The sequence below is a fragment of the Archocentrus centrarchus genome, unplaced genomic scaffold (assembly GCF_007364275.1).
Source record: "Archocentrus centrarchus isolate MPI-CPG fArcCen1 unplaced genomic scaffold, fArcCen1 scaffold_30_ctg1, whole genome shotgun sequence".
Taxonomy (NCBI): domain Eukaryota; kingdom Metazoa; phylum Chordata; class Actinopteri; order Cichliformes; family Cichlidae; genus Archocentrus; species Archocentrus centrarchus.
Genome location: NW_022060259.1, coordinates 1,421,574 through 1,437,982, shown reverse-complemented (window position 1 = coordinate 1,437,982; position 16,409 = coordinate 1,421,574). Strand labels below are relative to the sequence as shown.

The 16,409-nt window shown below is 44.0% G+C and overlaps 1 protein-coding gene across 1 annotated transcript in view; it reads left to right on the top strand.

Annotated features, from left to right (window-relative positions):
- Nucleotides 1-16,409, top strand: part of sptan1 (spectrin alpha, non-erythrocytic 1) — a 37,402-nt gene that overhangs the window by 18,117 nt on the left and 2,876 nt on the right. Inside the window, 29 exon segments of the mRNA XM_030724007.1 lie at nucleotides 914-1,112; nucleotides 2,208-2,312; nucleotides 2,405-2,437; nucleotides 2,533-2,568; nucleotides 3,117-3,164; nucleotides 5,235-5,326; nucleotides 5,567-5,711; nucleotides 5,800-5,981; nucleotides 6,070-6,169; nucleotides 6,260-6,457; nucleotides 6,794-6,940; nucleotides 7,047-7,150; nucleotides 8,384-8,546; nucleotides 8,810-8,824; nucleotides 9,621-9,752; nucleotides 9,971-10,108; nucleotides 10,195-10,299; nucleotides 10,871-11,079; nucleotides 11,164-11,284; nucleotides 11,910-12,031; nucleotides 12,161-12,293; nucleotides 12,389-12,487; nucleotides 12,582-12,741; nucleotides 12,937-13,013; nucleotides 13,481-13,690; nucleotides 13,772-14,068; nucleotides 14,422-14,534; nucleotides 14,955-14,972; nucleotides 16,192-16,246. Of these exon segments, the coding sequence (XP_030579867.1) occupies nucleotides 914-1,112; nucleotides 2,208-2,312; nucleotides 2,405-2,437; nucleotides 2,533-2,568; nucleotides 3,117-3,164; nucleotides 5,235-5,326; nucleotides 5,567-5,711; nucleotides 5,800-5,981; nucleotides 6,070-6,169; nucleotides 6,260-6,457; nucleotides 6,794-6,940; nucleotides 7,047-7,150; nucleotides 8,384-8,546; nucleotides 8,810-8,824; nucleotides 9,621-9,752; nucleotides 9,971-10,108; nucleotides 10,195-10,299; nucleotides 10,871-11,079; nucleotides 11,164-11,284; nucleotides 11,910-12,031; nucleotides 12,161-12,293; nucleotides 12,389-12,487; nucleotides 12,582-12,741; nucleotides 12,937-13,013; nucleotides 13,481-13,690; nucleotides 13,772-14,068; nucleotides 14,422-14,534; nucleotides 14,955-14,972; nucleotides 16,192-16,246 (3,556 nt within the window).

Here is a 16,409-nt window from a genome sequence, read left to right as displayed (position 1 = left end):
ACATTTATCCTTCCATCCTTATCCTGTCACAGGGGGCTGGAGCCTATCCCAGCTGTCATGGGGCGAAAGGCAGGGTTACACCTTGTACAGGTCACCATCCTGTCGTAGGGTCAACACAGAGAGTCAGACAACCATTCACACTCACACCTATGGACAATTTAGAGTGACCAATTAACCTAACCTGCATGTCTTTGGACTGTGGGAGGAAACCCACGCAGATACGGGGAGAACATGCACATCCACACAGAGAGGCCCGGGTGGAATCGAACCCAGACCTTCTAGCTGTGAGGCTGGTGTGAGCTGGTTATTTACATTTAGATTAGTAGAAAATAAGAAGGTTGAAGAATGAATGATTAAAACAAAAATGAGAAACACTGGTGCTCACACTGAAGCGTGTCATTCTTACTATTATATTCCCTAAAATGGGGCACCTCATGTTTAATGTTCCATCTGTGTGCCTGGAACAGATATGCTTGTATTTTTATTAACTAAGTGTATGATCCTGTTGGAGACCAATAAATCATAATTACGTGCCTTTTATGACTATTTTTGAGGTGCTTTGGTCCTCAAACACTCATCAGGAGGATGGCTACGACCAGATACTGACCACAGACCAGTTCAGTTTTATTCATATAGCCCCAAATCACAACAACAGTCGCCTCAAGACACAAGAATAAAAAGTTAGAGAGAAGGGGACCGCTTCAGTCAGAAACTGTGAATAAATTACTCCATAACTCCATTATGCAATCAGTCATACCATGCAAGGCTTCCTTCTCATACCCAACGTGCACAAACTCCCAACACAAAGCATGTCAGTGTTCACTTGCGGATTAAAAAAAAAAAATGTATTAAATACATTTTTTTCTCTAGTGGTTCTCTTACGTTCTCCTTCTCTGATCTCGTTCTTTTAAAGGTATGGTACTCTGTTAGAGTTGGGAGAGAAGCGTAAGGACATGCTCGAGAAAAGCTGCAAGAAGTTCATGTTATTCCGTGAGGCCAATGAGCTCCAGCAGTGGATCAATGAGAAGGAGAGCACCCTCACTAATGAGGAGATGGGCTCCGATCTGGAGCAGGTTGAGGTCCTGCAGAAGAAGTTTGACGACTTCCAGAAGGTAATATCTATTTAACATGGCTGTTAAGTGTCATAATTAAAAGGATCTGACTTACTTGTACGCTGTGGTCAGTGAAATGTTGCACAATAACCAGTAAAATCAAATTAATTACAAAGTCATAGTCTTAGACTTCACTGTAAGCTTGTATTTGATGTTTATGATTGTCAGATTTTACCTCGTGTTCTGTAGCGGGTCCCTGGATGCTCCTACACATAAACATTCATTTCTAACTTTTGTACTTGTTTCGGCTGCAGGTCAAAAAATATGAAATATTTTGGGAATAATTTCAAAGGCCTCAGAAAACTATAAATATGTTCAGTGTGCTGTCTCATCTGCTTCTGGTGGAACTTTATGCAGTCCCGTAAAAAACTAAGTTCACTCTTACTGCTTCCATAGGAATTCGCAGTAAGTAGCAGCTTCGTGCTGCTAATCAAATTTCATTAATTGAGAAGCAAATGTGAGCACGTCTATAAAAGCAAAGTTTTAGCAGTTTGCTGGAGCGTTCAGACGTGTTATCCCAGCACATTTACCCCAAGGTCAGACAATGCTCAGAGAGGATCCATCTCAGGCTCTACAGGCCTCAGTTAGCATGTTATATATGCTAATTCTTTTTTAACTTTTAACTTGTTTGGAAGGATTTCCAGTGAAGGCCAGTGAATCTCATCTGAGCCTCCTCTCTCTAAAACAAACATGGCAGCACGGGTTAGTTACACCAAAGTTCCTTCTTTCTGCCACCTGACAGCTAAACTTGGTCCAAATGATCCCAGCGCAGCAGCAAATCTGTGGCTGGGAAGAAAAAGAATCAAGCTGAGGCCCAGTCAAAGTCCAGACCCCACCCTATTGCTGTGGTGGGATGACATTGTAAAGACAAGTGGGCCAAAATTCCTCCTCAACGATGTGAGACTGATAAAATCACACAGAAATGGCTAAAAGTGATTTAACAAGCTCTTGAATCAAAGAATGTGCTTAGTTTTTCACAGAACTGCATACAGTCTTATGAAAACTCCTCTCATTCATGACTGTACATCCCTACATGTTTGGCGAACTGTCGGTTTTTGCCTTGCCTGACAGAAAGTGTTCTTTTGCTCTCTGCAGGACCTCAAGGCCAATGAATCTCGTCTGAGGGATATCAACAAAGTGGCATCAGAGCTGGAGTCCGAAGGCCTCATGGCTGAGGAGGCCCCCATGGTTCAGGCTCAGGTAACCGCTACTTCTCTGGATCACCTGTTAGGTCACATATACGAGCCACATTTAGCCGTCATTTAAGACTTTCTTTTTCCCCTCATCTCCAGCAACAAGAGCTGCTCGGTGCTGCTCCTGGCAAGGTCGAAGTAGTTTCTGTAATTTACATCCATTTTAATATATAAGAAACATTTTATATGAAAAGTTTGCTTATTTGTGTGCCTCATTTGTTAAACAGGATGAATCTGATTCCAAGACTGCATCTCCGTGGAAGGTAAGCTTTATCCAACATTAATTTGTCTCAGGATGCTCTCAGATGTTCAGTTGTGTTGCCTTTTTTAAAGAATATGCATCAACCTCAAAGACTTGACAGCCAGTCAGTCTTGATTTGATACTGTAACCATGCACGACTGTTCAGCGTTTAATACGTGTGTGCCTGTTTCCTGCAATCATGCTCAGCAATACATTTTACTGGCACGGGCCATAATGTCTCATGTCTTCATAGAATATGATTAGACATTGATGAGAGCCTGGGAACTCTTAATTTATTCTTAAGATCCTTTAAGTTTTTAACAGTTTTCATGTCTCAAGATGTCTGAATCGTTATCAAACACCTTGTTTGATTCATTGTAATTAAGCCGGCTGGTTGCGCTCCAGCCATGGTTGCAGAGCTTGCTGTGTCTTTGCTGGTGTCTTGGTTGGTCTTGGGAGAACCAAGATGAACCTGGGGATTTTCCATAACGCTCTTGACTGGTGTGGTGTTTTTTCTTTTTGTGTGTGTCCTCCTCCTCCCTGCCGTGTTTGGTTTACCTTTGACTTTAGAATATACGCTTGGCTGTTCAAACAACGGCTAACTTTAATACTATCAAGGTAAGATAAACAAGTCTACTCTGACCACCCTGTGCATTGTGATCAGAACAACTAACCATGCTGTGATGGTGTCACATGATCTGTCCCTTCCTGTTCACTCAAACCTGCGTCCAGTATGACCAGTGTTAAATTATTTTTCTCTTTTTGGGTCCACAATGCTTCCCCACAGCATTTGTCCTGTCATGGTCCATCTTTGTGTTGCTGTAGTATGAATGACATACTACATAAGTTATGCTAAACCTGTCATGTCCTTTGTCCTCATACTGCATAATGTTCCTACCATGCACCCAGTCCTGTGCATCTCACCTCCTTTATCCACCCTCTTTTGTTTGTCGTCACTATCTGTGGCCATCACATACACAGTGCAGATTAGCACACGTCGAGCACGTTGTCTGCATGATTGTGCTTGAGTGGAATGTTTAATCTAGCATTCGTTGCCTCACTGATCTTAAAATGTATCTTGGAGTTTGAATGACTTTGTCCCTCTTTAAAGCCACCTTTCCACTAAAGTACTCCAAAATTTTAAGCTCAGGAACTTTTTTTTTTTTTAAAGAACTTCCTTCAGACCACTGGTTGTCTGTTTCCATTCTAGCCTCAAGATTATTATATTAAGATGGACTGGCTGAAATAAAATGCTGCAAAGGCTCAAGCAGTTAGAAGTCTGTAATCTGTAATTTGAATTTCTCTGGAACTTGATTTGAACTTCTGGCCGTGCTGCAGAAGCGCCGAGTTTCTTCAGACGTTTCTGCTCCTTGGTGCAGGTTTTGTGGTGGAAATGTGGCTTAGGCGCTTTCAGACTGCAGGAGTTAGTTTCTTAGTTCCTAAACCTGTTGTAGAACCCCCCCCCCCCCCCCCCTTCCTCTTTAACCTCAGTGGATTTTAAATCAAACATGATGTAATTGAACTGCAGACTTTCAACAAAAGTTTTACATTAATTGTTTAGGAATTGTAGCCATTTTTATACTCAGAAAATGGGGCTCAAATTAGATAAACTAATATATAATTTTAAATATAAGGATTGTTTTTAATACTTGGATGAAATGATTTGACTGCCTGACATCTAGAACTCATGGACATCACCAAATGATGTTTCCTCCTTTGAGATGCTCTCAGGCCTTTACTGCAGCCCCCTTCAGTTGCTGCTTGCCTTTTGGCCTCTCTTTTTATTTGTATTCAGTAAATAAAAAGCATGCTGTGTTCAGTTGAGATCATATGGCTGACTTGAAGAATATCCTGCTTCTTTGCATTGAGAAGCTCTTGAGTTGCTTTTGCAGTATGCTTCGGAGCGTATCCCAGCTGCCAAAAGGGCGAGACCAAAACAAAAAGCTTTTATTTTGGTTTTCATCATAATGATTGCCTCCTTCACTTGCATCCACATCTCTTTGTACCTCATATTGAGAGTTTAAGTGTACAGTAGTAATTAGCCTCACCTGGTGATGAAACTGCTTGTCTTGAGCTTCTAAAATCAAAGCTGATCTTCAACCACAGTTTGATTGCAAAAATTTTCATTGCTCAAATACTTACAGACCTAACCGAAGCTCTAACAAGGAAAGATTTTTGCTTTCCTCTGTTCTCATTTTAGCAATTATTGGCATCCACGAGCAGCAAAGCATTGCTGAGAGAAAAGGATTACAAGGATGTAAAAGCACATCCACCTACAGCCACCTCCTTCTGGCTTGAACTCTTCCTTTTCAAGCCTGTTATCATAAAAGCCATAATGCACAATAAACACACAACTCTGATCACAGCATCCTCCTATATGTGTGATTGTAGTTTCTGTGCCAACTGCCACCTGGCTGTTGTGTCACATTGCCCCCCCCAAATAATAAAAAAAAAAAGCACTTACATTTATGTAGTTGTTGTGAGAGCTGCTCAGTGGGCAGTTACCCTGAGGGAGGCCCTGTTCTGTCTGAAAGCGCCTCTTGTGGAGCGTACGTTTAGTTGACATAGTGTGCTGCCAATCATCTCAGATGTTAACACTAATGTCAGAAGAAACCATGCTGCAGGTGGGCTGAGCAGTGTTTGGGATGAGTGCAGAGTGCTGGTTAATATTGTCTGTTATATTTGCAGGAGCTGAATAATCGCTGGCGGTCCCTGCAGCAGCTGGCTGAAGAAAGGAGCAACATGCTGGGCAGTGCGCATGAGGTGCAGCGGTTCCACAGGTACGAATCAAAAGCTCTGGAAAGTGCACATGTGGCAGGTGTGACATCATGCACAGGTTTTTGGAAGTTCTGATCATCAGTGATCAGTTTTGTTTATATAGCTCCAGTTTTATAAATAAAACCAGTTTCAGAGCACTTTGTGTTATTTATGAGAGAAATAGGCTTTGGAGCCTTTTATCAGTTGGTCACAGATGGATTCCTTCTTCAACTGTTAACCAAAGTTGTGTTGTGTGTCCTCAGGGATGCTGATGAGACTAAAGAGTGGATTGAGGAGAAGAACCAGGCCCTTAACACTGACAACTACGGTCACGACTTGGCCAGTGTCCAGGCTTTGCAGCGCAAACATGAGGGCTTTGAGAGAGACCTGGCTGCCCTGGGGGATAAGGTCAGATTTTCTTTTAGTCATTGTGAGAGTATCAGCTCAGCAGCCCGTCTTGAATTTCTCTTACTTATTTTCCCATTCCTCTGCCTAGGTTAACTCTCTCGGAGAGACAGCAGAGCGCTTGATCCAGTCTCACCCTGAAGCAGTGGATGACATCCAGGAGAAATGCACAGAGCTGAACACCGCGTGGAGCAGCCTGGTGGGACGTGCTGACCAGCGCAAAGACAAGCTCGGCAACTCCCATGACCTGCAGCGCTTCCTGTCTGACTTCAGGTGAGGGCAGGGATCCAGAAATTATGTCTTATCGAGGTACTTAAGATATGTGTGGTTTTGGCTGACTGCAAGTCTTTAAACTGTTCAGAGATCTCATGTCCTGGATCAATGGCATCCGAGGACTAGTGTCATCAGAGGAGCTGGCCAAAGATGTGACCGGAGCAGAGGCCCTTTTAGAAAGACACCAGGTATCAAATATTTACTCTTGTTCTTTCTTCACATATTTGGAGTCATTGTCCATCTAACTCTGTCCATTCATCTTTCTTTTCTCTCTCCAGGAACACCGCACGGAGATTGATGCTCGTGCTGGAACTTTCCAGGCCTTCGAGCAGTTCGGTCAGCAGCTGCTGGCTCGAGGCCACTATGCTAGTCCTGAGATTCAGCAGAAACTCGAGGCTTTAGACCGTGAGCGTGCTGACCTGGAGAAGGCCTGGGTGCAGCGCCGCATGATGTTGGACCAGTGCCTAGAACTCCAGGTAAGGGCAGCCAGGAACGTTATCTTCCATCCCCACAGGAATCCATAATGTAGCCATCCGGGTATGTAGTCGGGCCAGGGGAAAGAGGGTTCCCCTTCTCCCAATCTCCTCTTGATGAGAATTTGATCATCAATCGTGTTGCGGGACCATCTGACCAGATCCATAATTTAGTTTCCAGTTCGGGGATGTGTGAAGGGACGCTCTAAGCAGCAAAAACAGGGGTAGATGGGGAAGGTTGGGGAGAAGAGGAAAAATGCGTCCGTCTCCACTGAGAGCAGGAAAAAAAAAAAGAAGACAGTATTTCAGTCATTGACTGCTGTGTTTGTCCATCCACAGCTTTTTAACAGGGACTGTGAGCAGGCTGAGAACTGGATGGCGGCTCGTGAAGCCTTCCTCGCCAGTGATGACAAGGGTGACTCCCTGGACAGTGTGGAGGCCCTCATTAAGAAACATGAAGACTTTGACAAGGCCATTAACGTTCAGGTCAGTAAAATATTTCTTTGCTCAATGAAAGCTTTTAAAATTGATGATTATTTATTTAATTACTATTTCCCTCTTTTATATCATTAAATCCTGGCCCGCTTTGCAGGAGGAGAAGATTGCTGCTCTGCAGTCTTTTGCTGATCAGTTGATTGGAGCTGACCATTACGCCAAACCGGAGATTCTTAACCGTCGCAATGAAGTTCTTGACAGGTAGAAACATTTTCATTTTTAATGTTTCTTAATGTAGCTCCAAAAGCTCAAAGCCAAATGAGAGCTTGGACACTCACACAATTTTAATTTTGTGGCCACAAGTGTTTAAGTTATGTGATAATTACACATTTAAGGTGCAGACTTTCAGTTTTAGTTTAAAAGGTTAACTCAAAATATGGAGGCTGAAGAATTTTTTCTGGTGTCCACTGTGTTGGTGGGCATTGATGTAATTAGACTGTTGCCTCAGTTTGAAGCTGATTCCAGATCTGCTGTTTGCATTTGGAAGCTGTTGCTTACAGTTAGACGGGGATCTTAATTCAAGTTGAAGTGACATTCATGGCATTGCAGAATAAAAATAAAATAATACATCAGAGACAAAGTAGGAACAGTAGCTTGTTAAATTATGAGGAGCAGTGTCAGTAATATGTGGAACAGCTGGTCTGTGGGCCACTCTTTGCTGGTGCTTCAGCTGCAGACAGGAGTGAGGTTCTAACAGTGAGCTCCAGTGTCGCCCCCTTTGCTGTTCCAGCCCACATGTCAGCATTAATCACGGTCAAGCTACGTGCTGTTGTTTGCGTAGTCCCTCCATTAGCAACCACCCACGCAGAAGGACACAGCTGCTGTACCATAAAACAAGCATAAAGATGAAAATGTCTTTATTGCTTTAAGGGTAATGCAATGCATTTCTGTTTGTTGCCCTCAAATTAAAAATGGTTGTCTTCACTTTAATCTCATATTCAAGATTATGACTGTAGTTTGAATGTGTTTTGGAAACAGTCCAAAATATAAAATCTGAGTGATGCAGAATCATCAGCACACAGCAGAATCACACATTTGAAAATGTGTGAAAGCTGAGAGAGGCCCTACTGTTAATCCTTGTGGAACCCCAAGTTTAAAATCCTCACTTACATACATGGCATACATTATGTAGAAAAATTAAATGATGTAGTCTTCTAAGGCCAGGCTTAAACTCACCCAAAGAATTGTTCTTTTACTCCTGACTACTTTTTATATATCTGTTCATAAGTGAGATGGTAACACTGTGAGGTAGTAAGAAAAGCTCATTTTTGTTTGTTCAGACATCAGAAACATTTTTGCCTTTTTAAAATGTATAAAAATATATATCCCAAAGCTTCATGACTCGCCAAACAAACTGGCGGCAGATGCAGTAAAATGTTTGCACGTGCTGTGTCTGAGCCTGCTTTTAAAAGCTGAACTCGTGATGTTTGAAAGGTGGCGCCGGCTGAAGGCACAGATGATTGAGAAGCGTTCCAAGCTGGGTGAATCCCAGACGCTGCAGCAGTTTAGCCGGGATGTGGATGAAATCGAGGCGTGGATCAGTGAGAAACTACAGACTGCGACTGACGAGTCTTACAAGGATCCCACCAACATCCAGGTACACATCTGGCAAAAAACAACTGACACATCAGCAGAGCCAGCAGATGAGGAACATACAGAACCCCTTTAGACTGGGTGTTAAATGGCAGTGTACATTTCACACATGAATTCAGTGGAGCGATAATATTAATAACAATATTAATAAATTAATACTGTTCATCTGTTGTGTCTTACCTTGTTGATACTCTTTAACTGAGCCCTTCCACTGCCCTGCCTGAAGTAAGACTGAATCTTTCTCTCGCTCTTATTTTGTTTTTATAGCTGTCCAAGCTGCTGGTAAGTCTGAGTAGTGTGTCAGCTGACTAACAACCAAGCAGAATATCCTCCATGTGTCCATGTCTTTGCTATGTGTGTAGACACAATATAGAAACAAGCATTTCAACCATCTTAAGTTTGTCCCTCATCCAGCACTGTTGAGTGCCGCCTTCTTTTCACCTGAGTTTCAGTTCAGTTCAAACATTCTTCCTTATCTCTGTTCATTTTTTGGACTTCATCTCAGGTTGGTTATCAGACTGCTGGTTGTTTGGTGTTGCTTCCATTTTTCTGTTGAGTTCTTGGTTGAGGAGTTATTTTTAAACTTGCTTCAGATGTTTAAATCCACAGTCAAACTGATTAGGATAGTAACGACAGCACTTCCACCGGTGCTGCTGCTTCTCTTCAGAGGAAACAGGTGGATATAAACAGGAAGCAGTTTTGTAGTGACTCCTCCCACTCGAGGTCTTCTTAAAGTCAGCTCTGTTGCGGACGTTGTTGTTGCCATTTTGTGTTCTTCACTTATTTGTCTTATGTGTCTGTCAGTGTCTTGACACATTGCCTGTCATAGTTGCTGTTTTTTGTATCCATGTACAAAAAACAGTGTTTCAGCTCCAACCTAATTGTATAAAGTAATTTACATCTGATGTTAATTCCATTGAGCACGTTTGGTCACAGTGGCTTTAATTTTGGCTTTTGCGCTGAATGTCAGTATGAAGCATCGCTGCATTAAATGATTTATCTGAATGAAAGCAGAGCTGTAATAAGGATGTTGTGGTTCTCATGTTCTGGTTCCTCCTGCATCTGTGTGCGCTATCAGAGCAAGCATCAGAAACATCAGGCGTTCGAGGCCGAGCTGCATGCCAACGCGGACAGGATCCGTGGAGTCATTGACACGGGCAACGCCCTGATCCAGAGAGGAGCCTGTGCTGGCAGCGAGGATGCAGTCAAGGTAGATTAAGTCTACACGAAGCTGTGAAAATTTCACGTCAGCACCTTGAGACAAATATCATGATTACAGTGACCAAAATGAACATTATCAGTATAATCCTGAACATGTTTGAACCACTTCTCTCTGACCATAACATACATGACAGTTTCATTTTGATCTGTTTGCTTCAAGATGACATAAACATAATGTTAAAAAGCTTTTTCTTGTCTGTTGCGCAGGCACGCCTCAATGCTTTGGATGAGCAGTGGCAGTTCCTCGTCAACAAGTCTGCAGAAAAGAGCCAGAAACTCAAAGAGGCCAACAAGCAGCAGAACTTCAATACTGGCATCAAGGACTTTGACTTCTGGCTCTCTGAGGTGAGATGCCTGGCAGGTAGAAACACTGACACTGATGGAGACAAACCAGATGATCTCAAAGTCTGATGCGTGGTGTTGTTTCTCAGGTGGAAGCCCTTCTCGCCTCTGAGGATTATGGAAAAGATCTGGCCTCAGTCAACAACCTGCTGAAGAAACACCAGCTGTTGGAGGCTGATATTTCTGCCCATGAGGTACACAGCTCATTTTCACACATCTCTGCATGTGGGTCAGCTGTACCACAGGGAACACCCAAGACCTTATTTCAGGATATTATTCTATTTTAGACTCATGTCACAATTTACAGATTCCCCAGCTGGGGAGCTGGTAGGTATTATTACAGGACCTGGTTGGTACCAAAAGTTGGTAATGGTTTCAAAGTGCAATAATAAAGTATAATCCCATCATACACAAATGGAAGGAAACCTAAAAGCTAGTTCAGTCACTCAGCTCAAGCTGTGCTGCATCGTGCACACCGATGCACCTCACTGTTTGCACAAGATGATGCCCCCTCCAACTGGGTGGTCTCTTTAAGCTGCAGAACCTCTCATCCCTCCCACTGACATGTCAGTGCATTGCTGCCTGTTGTTTAAACCCCTGTATCACCTCAGTATCCACCTGTAGGCTCTGGAGATATTTGCTCATCACTCCCCAATTCTGTATTTGTGATACTAGATGCCAAAATCTGCTACTCTAATAAATCAGTCATTCCAAATGTGAGCTGCCTAGACTTAAGTTCTCTGACCGTATCTCTCAATGTTGCAGGATCGTCTGAAGGATCTGAACGGCCAGGCCGACAGCCTGATGGCCAGCAATGCTTTTGACACCTCGCAGGTGAAGGACAAGCGCGATGCTGTCAACGGCCGCTTCGCCAAAATCAAGAACATGGCAGCCAGCCGTCGCGCTAAACTCAACGAATCCCACCGCTTGCACCAATTTTTCAGGGACCTCGATGATGAAGAGTCTTGGATAAAGTAAGAAAGTGCAACGTGTTCATATCACATCCCTGAGGAGAATCTCGGCATAAACATGTATAATTCTGCCACTGTCCCACACAGAGAGAAGAAGCTGCTTGTGAGTTCGGAGGACTACGGACGTGATTTGACAGGAGTACAGAATCTGAGGAAGAAACACAAGAGGCTGGAGGCTGAGCTGGGAGCCCACGAGCCAGCCATCCAGGTAGCCTAAGGGACATTGACAGGTCTCCTGTCAGTGATTGATCCAGATATTATACAGCACCCCTGTGGTTGATGAAGTTTGATTTCTGCCCATTAATCACTAAGACTGCAGTTTTTTTTTGATTTCCTTTTAAATCAGCCATTTAAACATTTTAAAGTTTTAGTCTGTCCCGTGCTCGGATTTACTCCGTTTTTCTAAATCACTCTAAGCCGGCCGTCCTTGTTAGAAATATTTAGGCTCTTTTAGAGGGTTCTCACACTGTTTGTCTTATTGTGGAGGGTGAACATCTGGGCACGGCTTCATGGCGTTTCTGCTAATGGTGGCGACTGAAATCTGTTGCTGCTCTCTTGCAGAAGGGGGCTTTCTGCAAAGATCACGTGATGAGAGCAGCTTGTAATCCTGAAGTAGAGGAAAATTGTCCAAGGGTTAGAACTAGTCAGTGCAGGAATGGTGGTAATTCCAAAGGCTTCACTGTTTCTTGCAACAGCAAATGCTATCTGTAATTTGAAGACTTGCATTATTCTGACTATTGATGCATTTGTCCCACATTGTGACTTTGTCAGTGTGCTGTAAAATGCTGGGGAAATGTTGTGGCTGATTGGATCTGTGTTGTGCATGGTTCCAGTCGGTGCTGGACACTGGGAAGAAGCTGTCAGATGATAACACCATCGGCCAGGAGGAGATTCAACAGAGGCTCGCCCAATTTGTTGATCACTGGAAAGAACTTAAGGACTTATCTGGAGCAAGGTGAGCTCCCTGGGTTACACAGATTCACCAGACCCACAGATAGAAGCAAGTGTGTAACTGTGTGTGTGTGTGTGTGTGTGTGTGTGTGTGTGTGTGTGTGTGTGTGTGTGTGTGTGTGTGTGGTCCCAGGGGAAAGAGGCTGGAGGAGTCACTGGAGTACCAGCAGTTTGTGGCGAATGTGGAAGAAGAAGAAGCCTGGATTAATGAGAAGTTGAATCTAGTGGGAAGTGAGGACTATGGAGATACACTTGCTGCTGTGCAGGTGCTTCCATGTTACATAACAGATCCTTTTTTAAAAACCAAAATACGGGTTGTTGATGGGTTTTACTGAATGTCATAAAATATTGTTTTAAACAGGGTTTATTGAAAAAGCATGAAGCATTTGAGACTGACTTCACCGTACACAGAGACAGAGTGAACGATGTGTGTGCTAACGGAGATGAGCTCATCAAGAAGGTACTGACTGCGCTCCACACAGATGCTTTAACACATACACCAAGCAGTGTTCCTGAAGGAAAAGTGTGAATGATTTTTTGTGTGTTTGCAACAGGATAATCATCATGTGGACAACATCAGTGCCAAGATGTCGGCTCTGCGAGGAAAAGTGTCTGAGCTGGAGAGGGCAGCGGCACAGAGGAAGGCCAAGCTGGATGAAAACTCCGCATTCCTGCAGTTCAACTGGAAGGCTGATGTGGTGGAGTCCTGGATTGGTACGAATACACACAGTTTGTCCTCCTTTTGCAGAAGATGCCAAAGAGACTGAAAATTCTGCCACAATGAGTATATTTACGATAACATCAATCCATTTCAGATATTAGTGTACACCACCTAGTGTTAAAAAGAGAGATGTGAGTCACTGCATTACTGTGTGTCACCATTATTTATACCTTGTGCGTTTTGTTTAGGTGAGAAAGAAAACAGCCTGAAGACTGATGATTATGGCAGAGACCTGTCCTCTGTGCAGACACTGCTTACCAAACAGGTTCGCCCTCACCCACCAATGTTCTGCTCTTCAGCCACACAGTGTCTTCTTTTCTCTCCCTTGGCATTAGCATCATTGCTGTATCAAGCAATAGTTCTGGGTCATAAAATCATGTCCCAGGTGGTGTCAGTCCACATCAGCTGATACCCTTCTACACATCCAATAAGAAAATGTCATACAGGACATGCTTTTTAGCCTACCTGCAGTTGCTGCATATATGCAAGGTGCTTTGCAACTCACCTGCACCCCCGCCCGCCCGCCCTTTCGGGCTGTAAGTGACTTAATCAGTGTCCTGTCTGTGGTCACTGCTGCCTGCTCTGTGCTGAAGCTTGCTGCTTCTCTGCCACGCAGAAGCCCCAAGGACAGGGTTATCACATCAAATCTAAATTACTGTACATGGAACTAACCTCCTGCTATAGATACTTGACCACAGTGATCCTGACTGAACTTTGTCTCTATGTATACAGGAGACATTTGATGCTGGCCTGCAGGCCTTCCAGCAGGAGGGCATCACCAATATTACAGCTCTGAAGGACCAGTTGCTGGCTGCCAAGCACGTCCAGTCAAAAGCCATCGAAGCTCGCCACGCCGCCCTGATGAAACGCTGGAACCAGCTACTCTCAAACTCTGCTGCTCGTAAGAAGAAGCTCCTGGAGGCCCAGGAGCACTTCAGAAAGGTAAAGAAGTCTCCAAAGATTCCCTGAGGGAGTTATCTTAAAGACTTGTTAAGGATCCTATCTTCTCCACTCCTTATCCAGGTTGAAGACTTGTTCCTGACATTCGCTAAAAAGGCGTCAGCCTTTAACAGCTGGTTTGAGAACGCTGAGGAAGATTTGACAGACCCGGTGAGATGCAACTCTCTGGAGGAGATCAAGGCCCTGCGCGAAGCCCACGAGGCGTTCCGCTCCTCGCTGAGCTCAGCTCAGGCCGACTTCAACCAGCTGGCAGAGCTCGACCAGCAGATCAAGAGCTACCAGGTGATGTCCAACCCCTACACCTGGTTCACCATGGAGGCCCTGGAGGAGACCTGGAGGAACCTGCAGAAGATCATCAAGGTTATACATCATTTACTCCATACATTCATAAATGCACTTCTTCTGTTGGCTTTTGCCGTGTCACACTTTCCAGCAACATATCAACCAACAAACGTCTTCTTCTTTTCCAGTATATAAACTGTCTGTCCTGAACTCTGGTTCATTCCTCACTCACTGCACTGTTACAGTTCACTCAAACTCTTTTTCTTAAAGATCACTGATAACAGAACCTTTTGTGTATGTGCGTACCAACCTGCGGGACCGTTTTAACTAAAGATGTGAAACACACACACACACAGTGGTGTGGTAGTGTAGATTTGTGTGCTTTCAGTGCAGTTTAACTGTGTTTTGGTGTTCTCTGTGAATGTGTGTAGGAGCGTGAGCTGGAGCTGCAGAAGGAGCAGAGGAGGCAGGAGGAAAATGATAAGCTGCGTCAGGAGTTTGCGCAGCACGCCAACGCCTTCCACCAGTGGCTACAGGAGACCAGGTAGGATGTGCAAATCCAGCTGACCCTCCGTGACACCTGGGCTGTTTGTGCGACCCAGGCTCCTTTAACAAAGTCTGAGAGGAGGTGCTCAGCAGTGGCGGTCTCAGTTCGTACAACAGTTCGATGTGTGTGTGACAGTGTTCTTTGCATTGTTTGTGTGTCTCTGTGTTGTGCTGAGATTATTCAGCAGCTATGCACAAAGCGTGCCGACCCATGACGTGTTGGCTCACATGTAAACCATTTTCAAAGCCAAGCCATCAAACACAAAAGCTCTGTCCACAAAGGTGTTTAGCATGCTGTTATTTGCCACGATGCTGTGTTGTCATCTCATGTTGCTAACGTGTATTTCTCTCTCTCTCTTTGTCCCTTCTTCCTCGTTGCTGCTTCTTCACTGGTGCTTGGGATCACTGTGCTAATCAGGACATATCTTCTGGATGGGTTAATATCACTTTCTCTTTTCTTATGATTAAATGTGTGTGTGTGTGTGTGTGTGTGTGTGTGTGGTTGTGTGCTTGTGAAATTGATGTAGGATGAGAAAGTAAATCTTGATGTCAAAGGTGGGTGTTGTTGAAAAATGATCCTTACCTCTTTTGTGTAGATGTTATTTTTCTGGAGTATTCCCAATTGCCATCTGTTTTTGTGATTTTTTTTTTTTAAAAAAAAACCATTTTTAATCTCTGGTCCCTCCTCCCCATCCTCTCTCTTAATAGCATAGCATATCGCCGGGTTATCTGTGTCTATCAGTACCAGGTTGCTGATGATCTTTCTGGAAGGTCAACCTCTTTCAAGCCTCTTGTTTCTTTTGCTTTCTCTGACCTCGTAGTGCCCTCAGGGCTGTGACCTCATGCACATAAGTCTAAAAGCACACCATGTTGAGGCCTGGTGTGTTCAGCACCTCCCTGCTCCACTAACAGTCCTCACACAGTCCTCAAACTCTGAGCACCAGTCTGCAGGCAGATCTGCTTTCTGCCAGTGGATGTGCTGGTTGTCCCTGTTCCCTGTGCGCATCAGGGATGGAAACTGCAAACTGTTTGGTTCCACTGTGTGTAAATCATGAACTGCAACTAATTAAAGCGACTGTTTAATATTGTATAGGTGCCCCGTGTGTGGCCAAGGAGCATGAACAGGGGGACCTCTGAGTGTCGCCATCATGCTACAGTATATTAGTGTGATGGGGACACATTGTCCTGCTAGACATTTCCTGTAGCAGAAAGCTGATGACCTATTAATGATCCGCTGTAGTTTCCACTCCTGTGTGCAGTAGCCCTAACCTTGCATGGTTTGGGTTATGATTAAATTTATAGCATAAAAGCTGCTTTGATCTGTGGCAGTAACGGCAGCATAAAAGCTCAACTTTCAAATGTGAAGAGAAGTTTTATCTTAATACTGTAGGGTCTTTACCTTACAGTATAAAGTGACTCGAGGCAACTGTGATTTGGCGCTATATAAATAAAATTTGATTGAATGCACATTAAAGACGCAGACTCTGCAAACACTGTTTGGTTCATCGTTTAAAACAATTTCTGTGGGAACACTGGACGTAGAAGAGAACGTGTGTGATCCTATTAACAGCGTGTGTGTGTGTGTGTGTGTGGCGGTGTGAGTGGAGACATTATCCATCCTTCTGCTTTATAATATGGGTTCTTGCTGGTGTCAGGTCATGCATGGTGGAAGAGTCTGGTACCCTGGAGTCCCAGCTGGAGGCCACCAAGGTAAATACCACTTTTGCTGTTAGTCACATCAAAGGATGGGTGGGAGGGGTTTAAGTCGGTCTTTAAAGAGTATGAGAGCAGGGGGGACTCACACGTATACGTTTCAGGCTTCAAAGCTCTCACCTCTCATCCACTTTGTATGTGGGTGTCATTATGCAGCCCA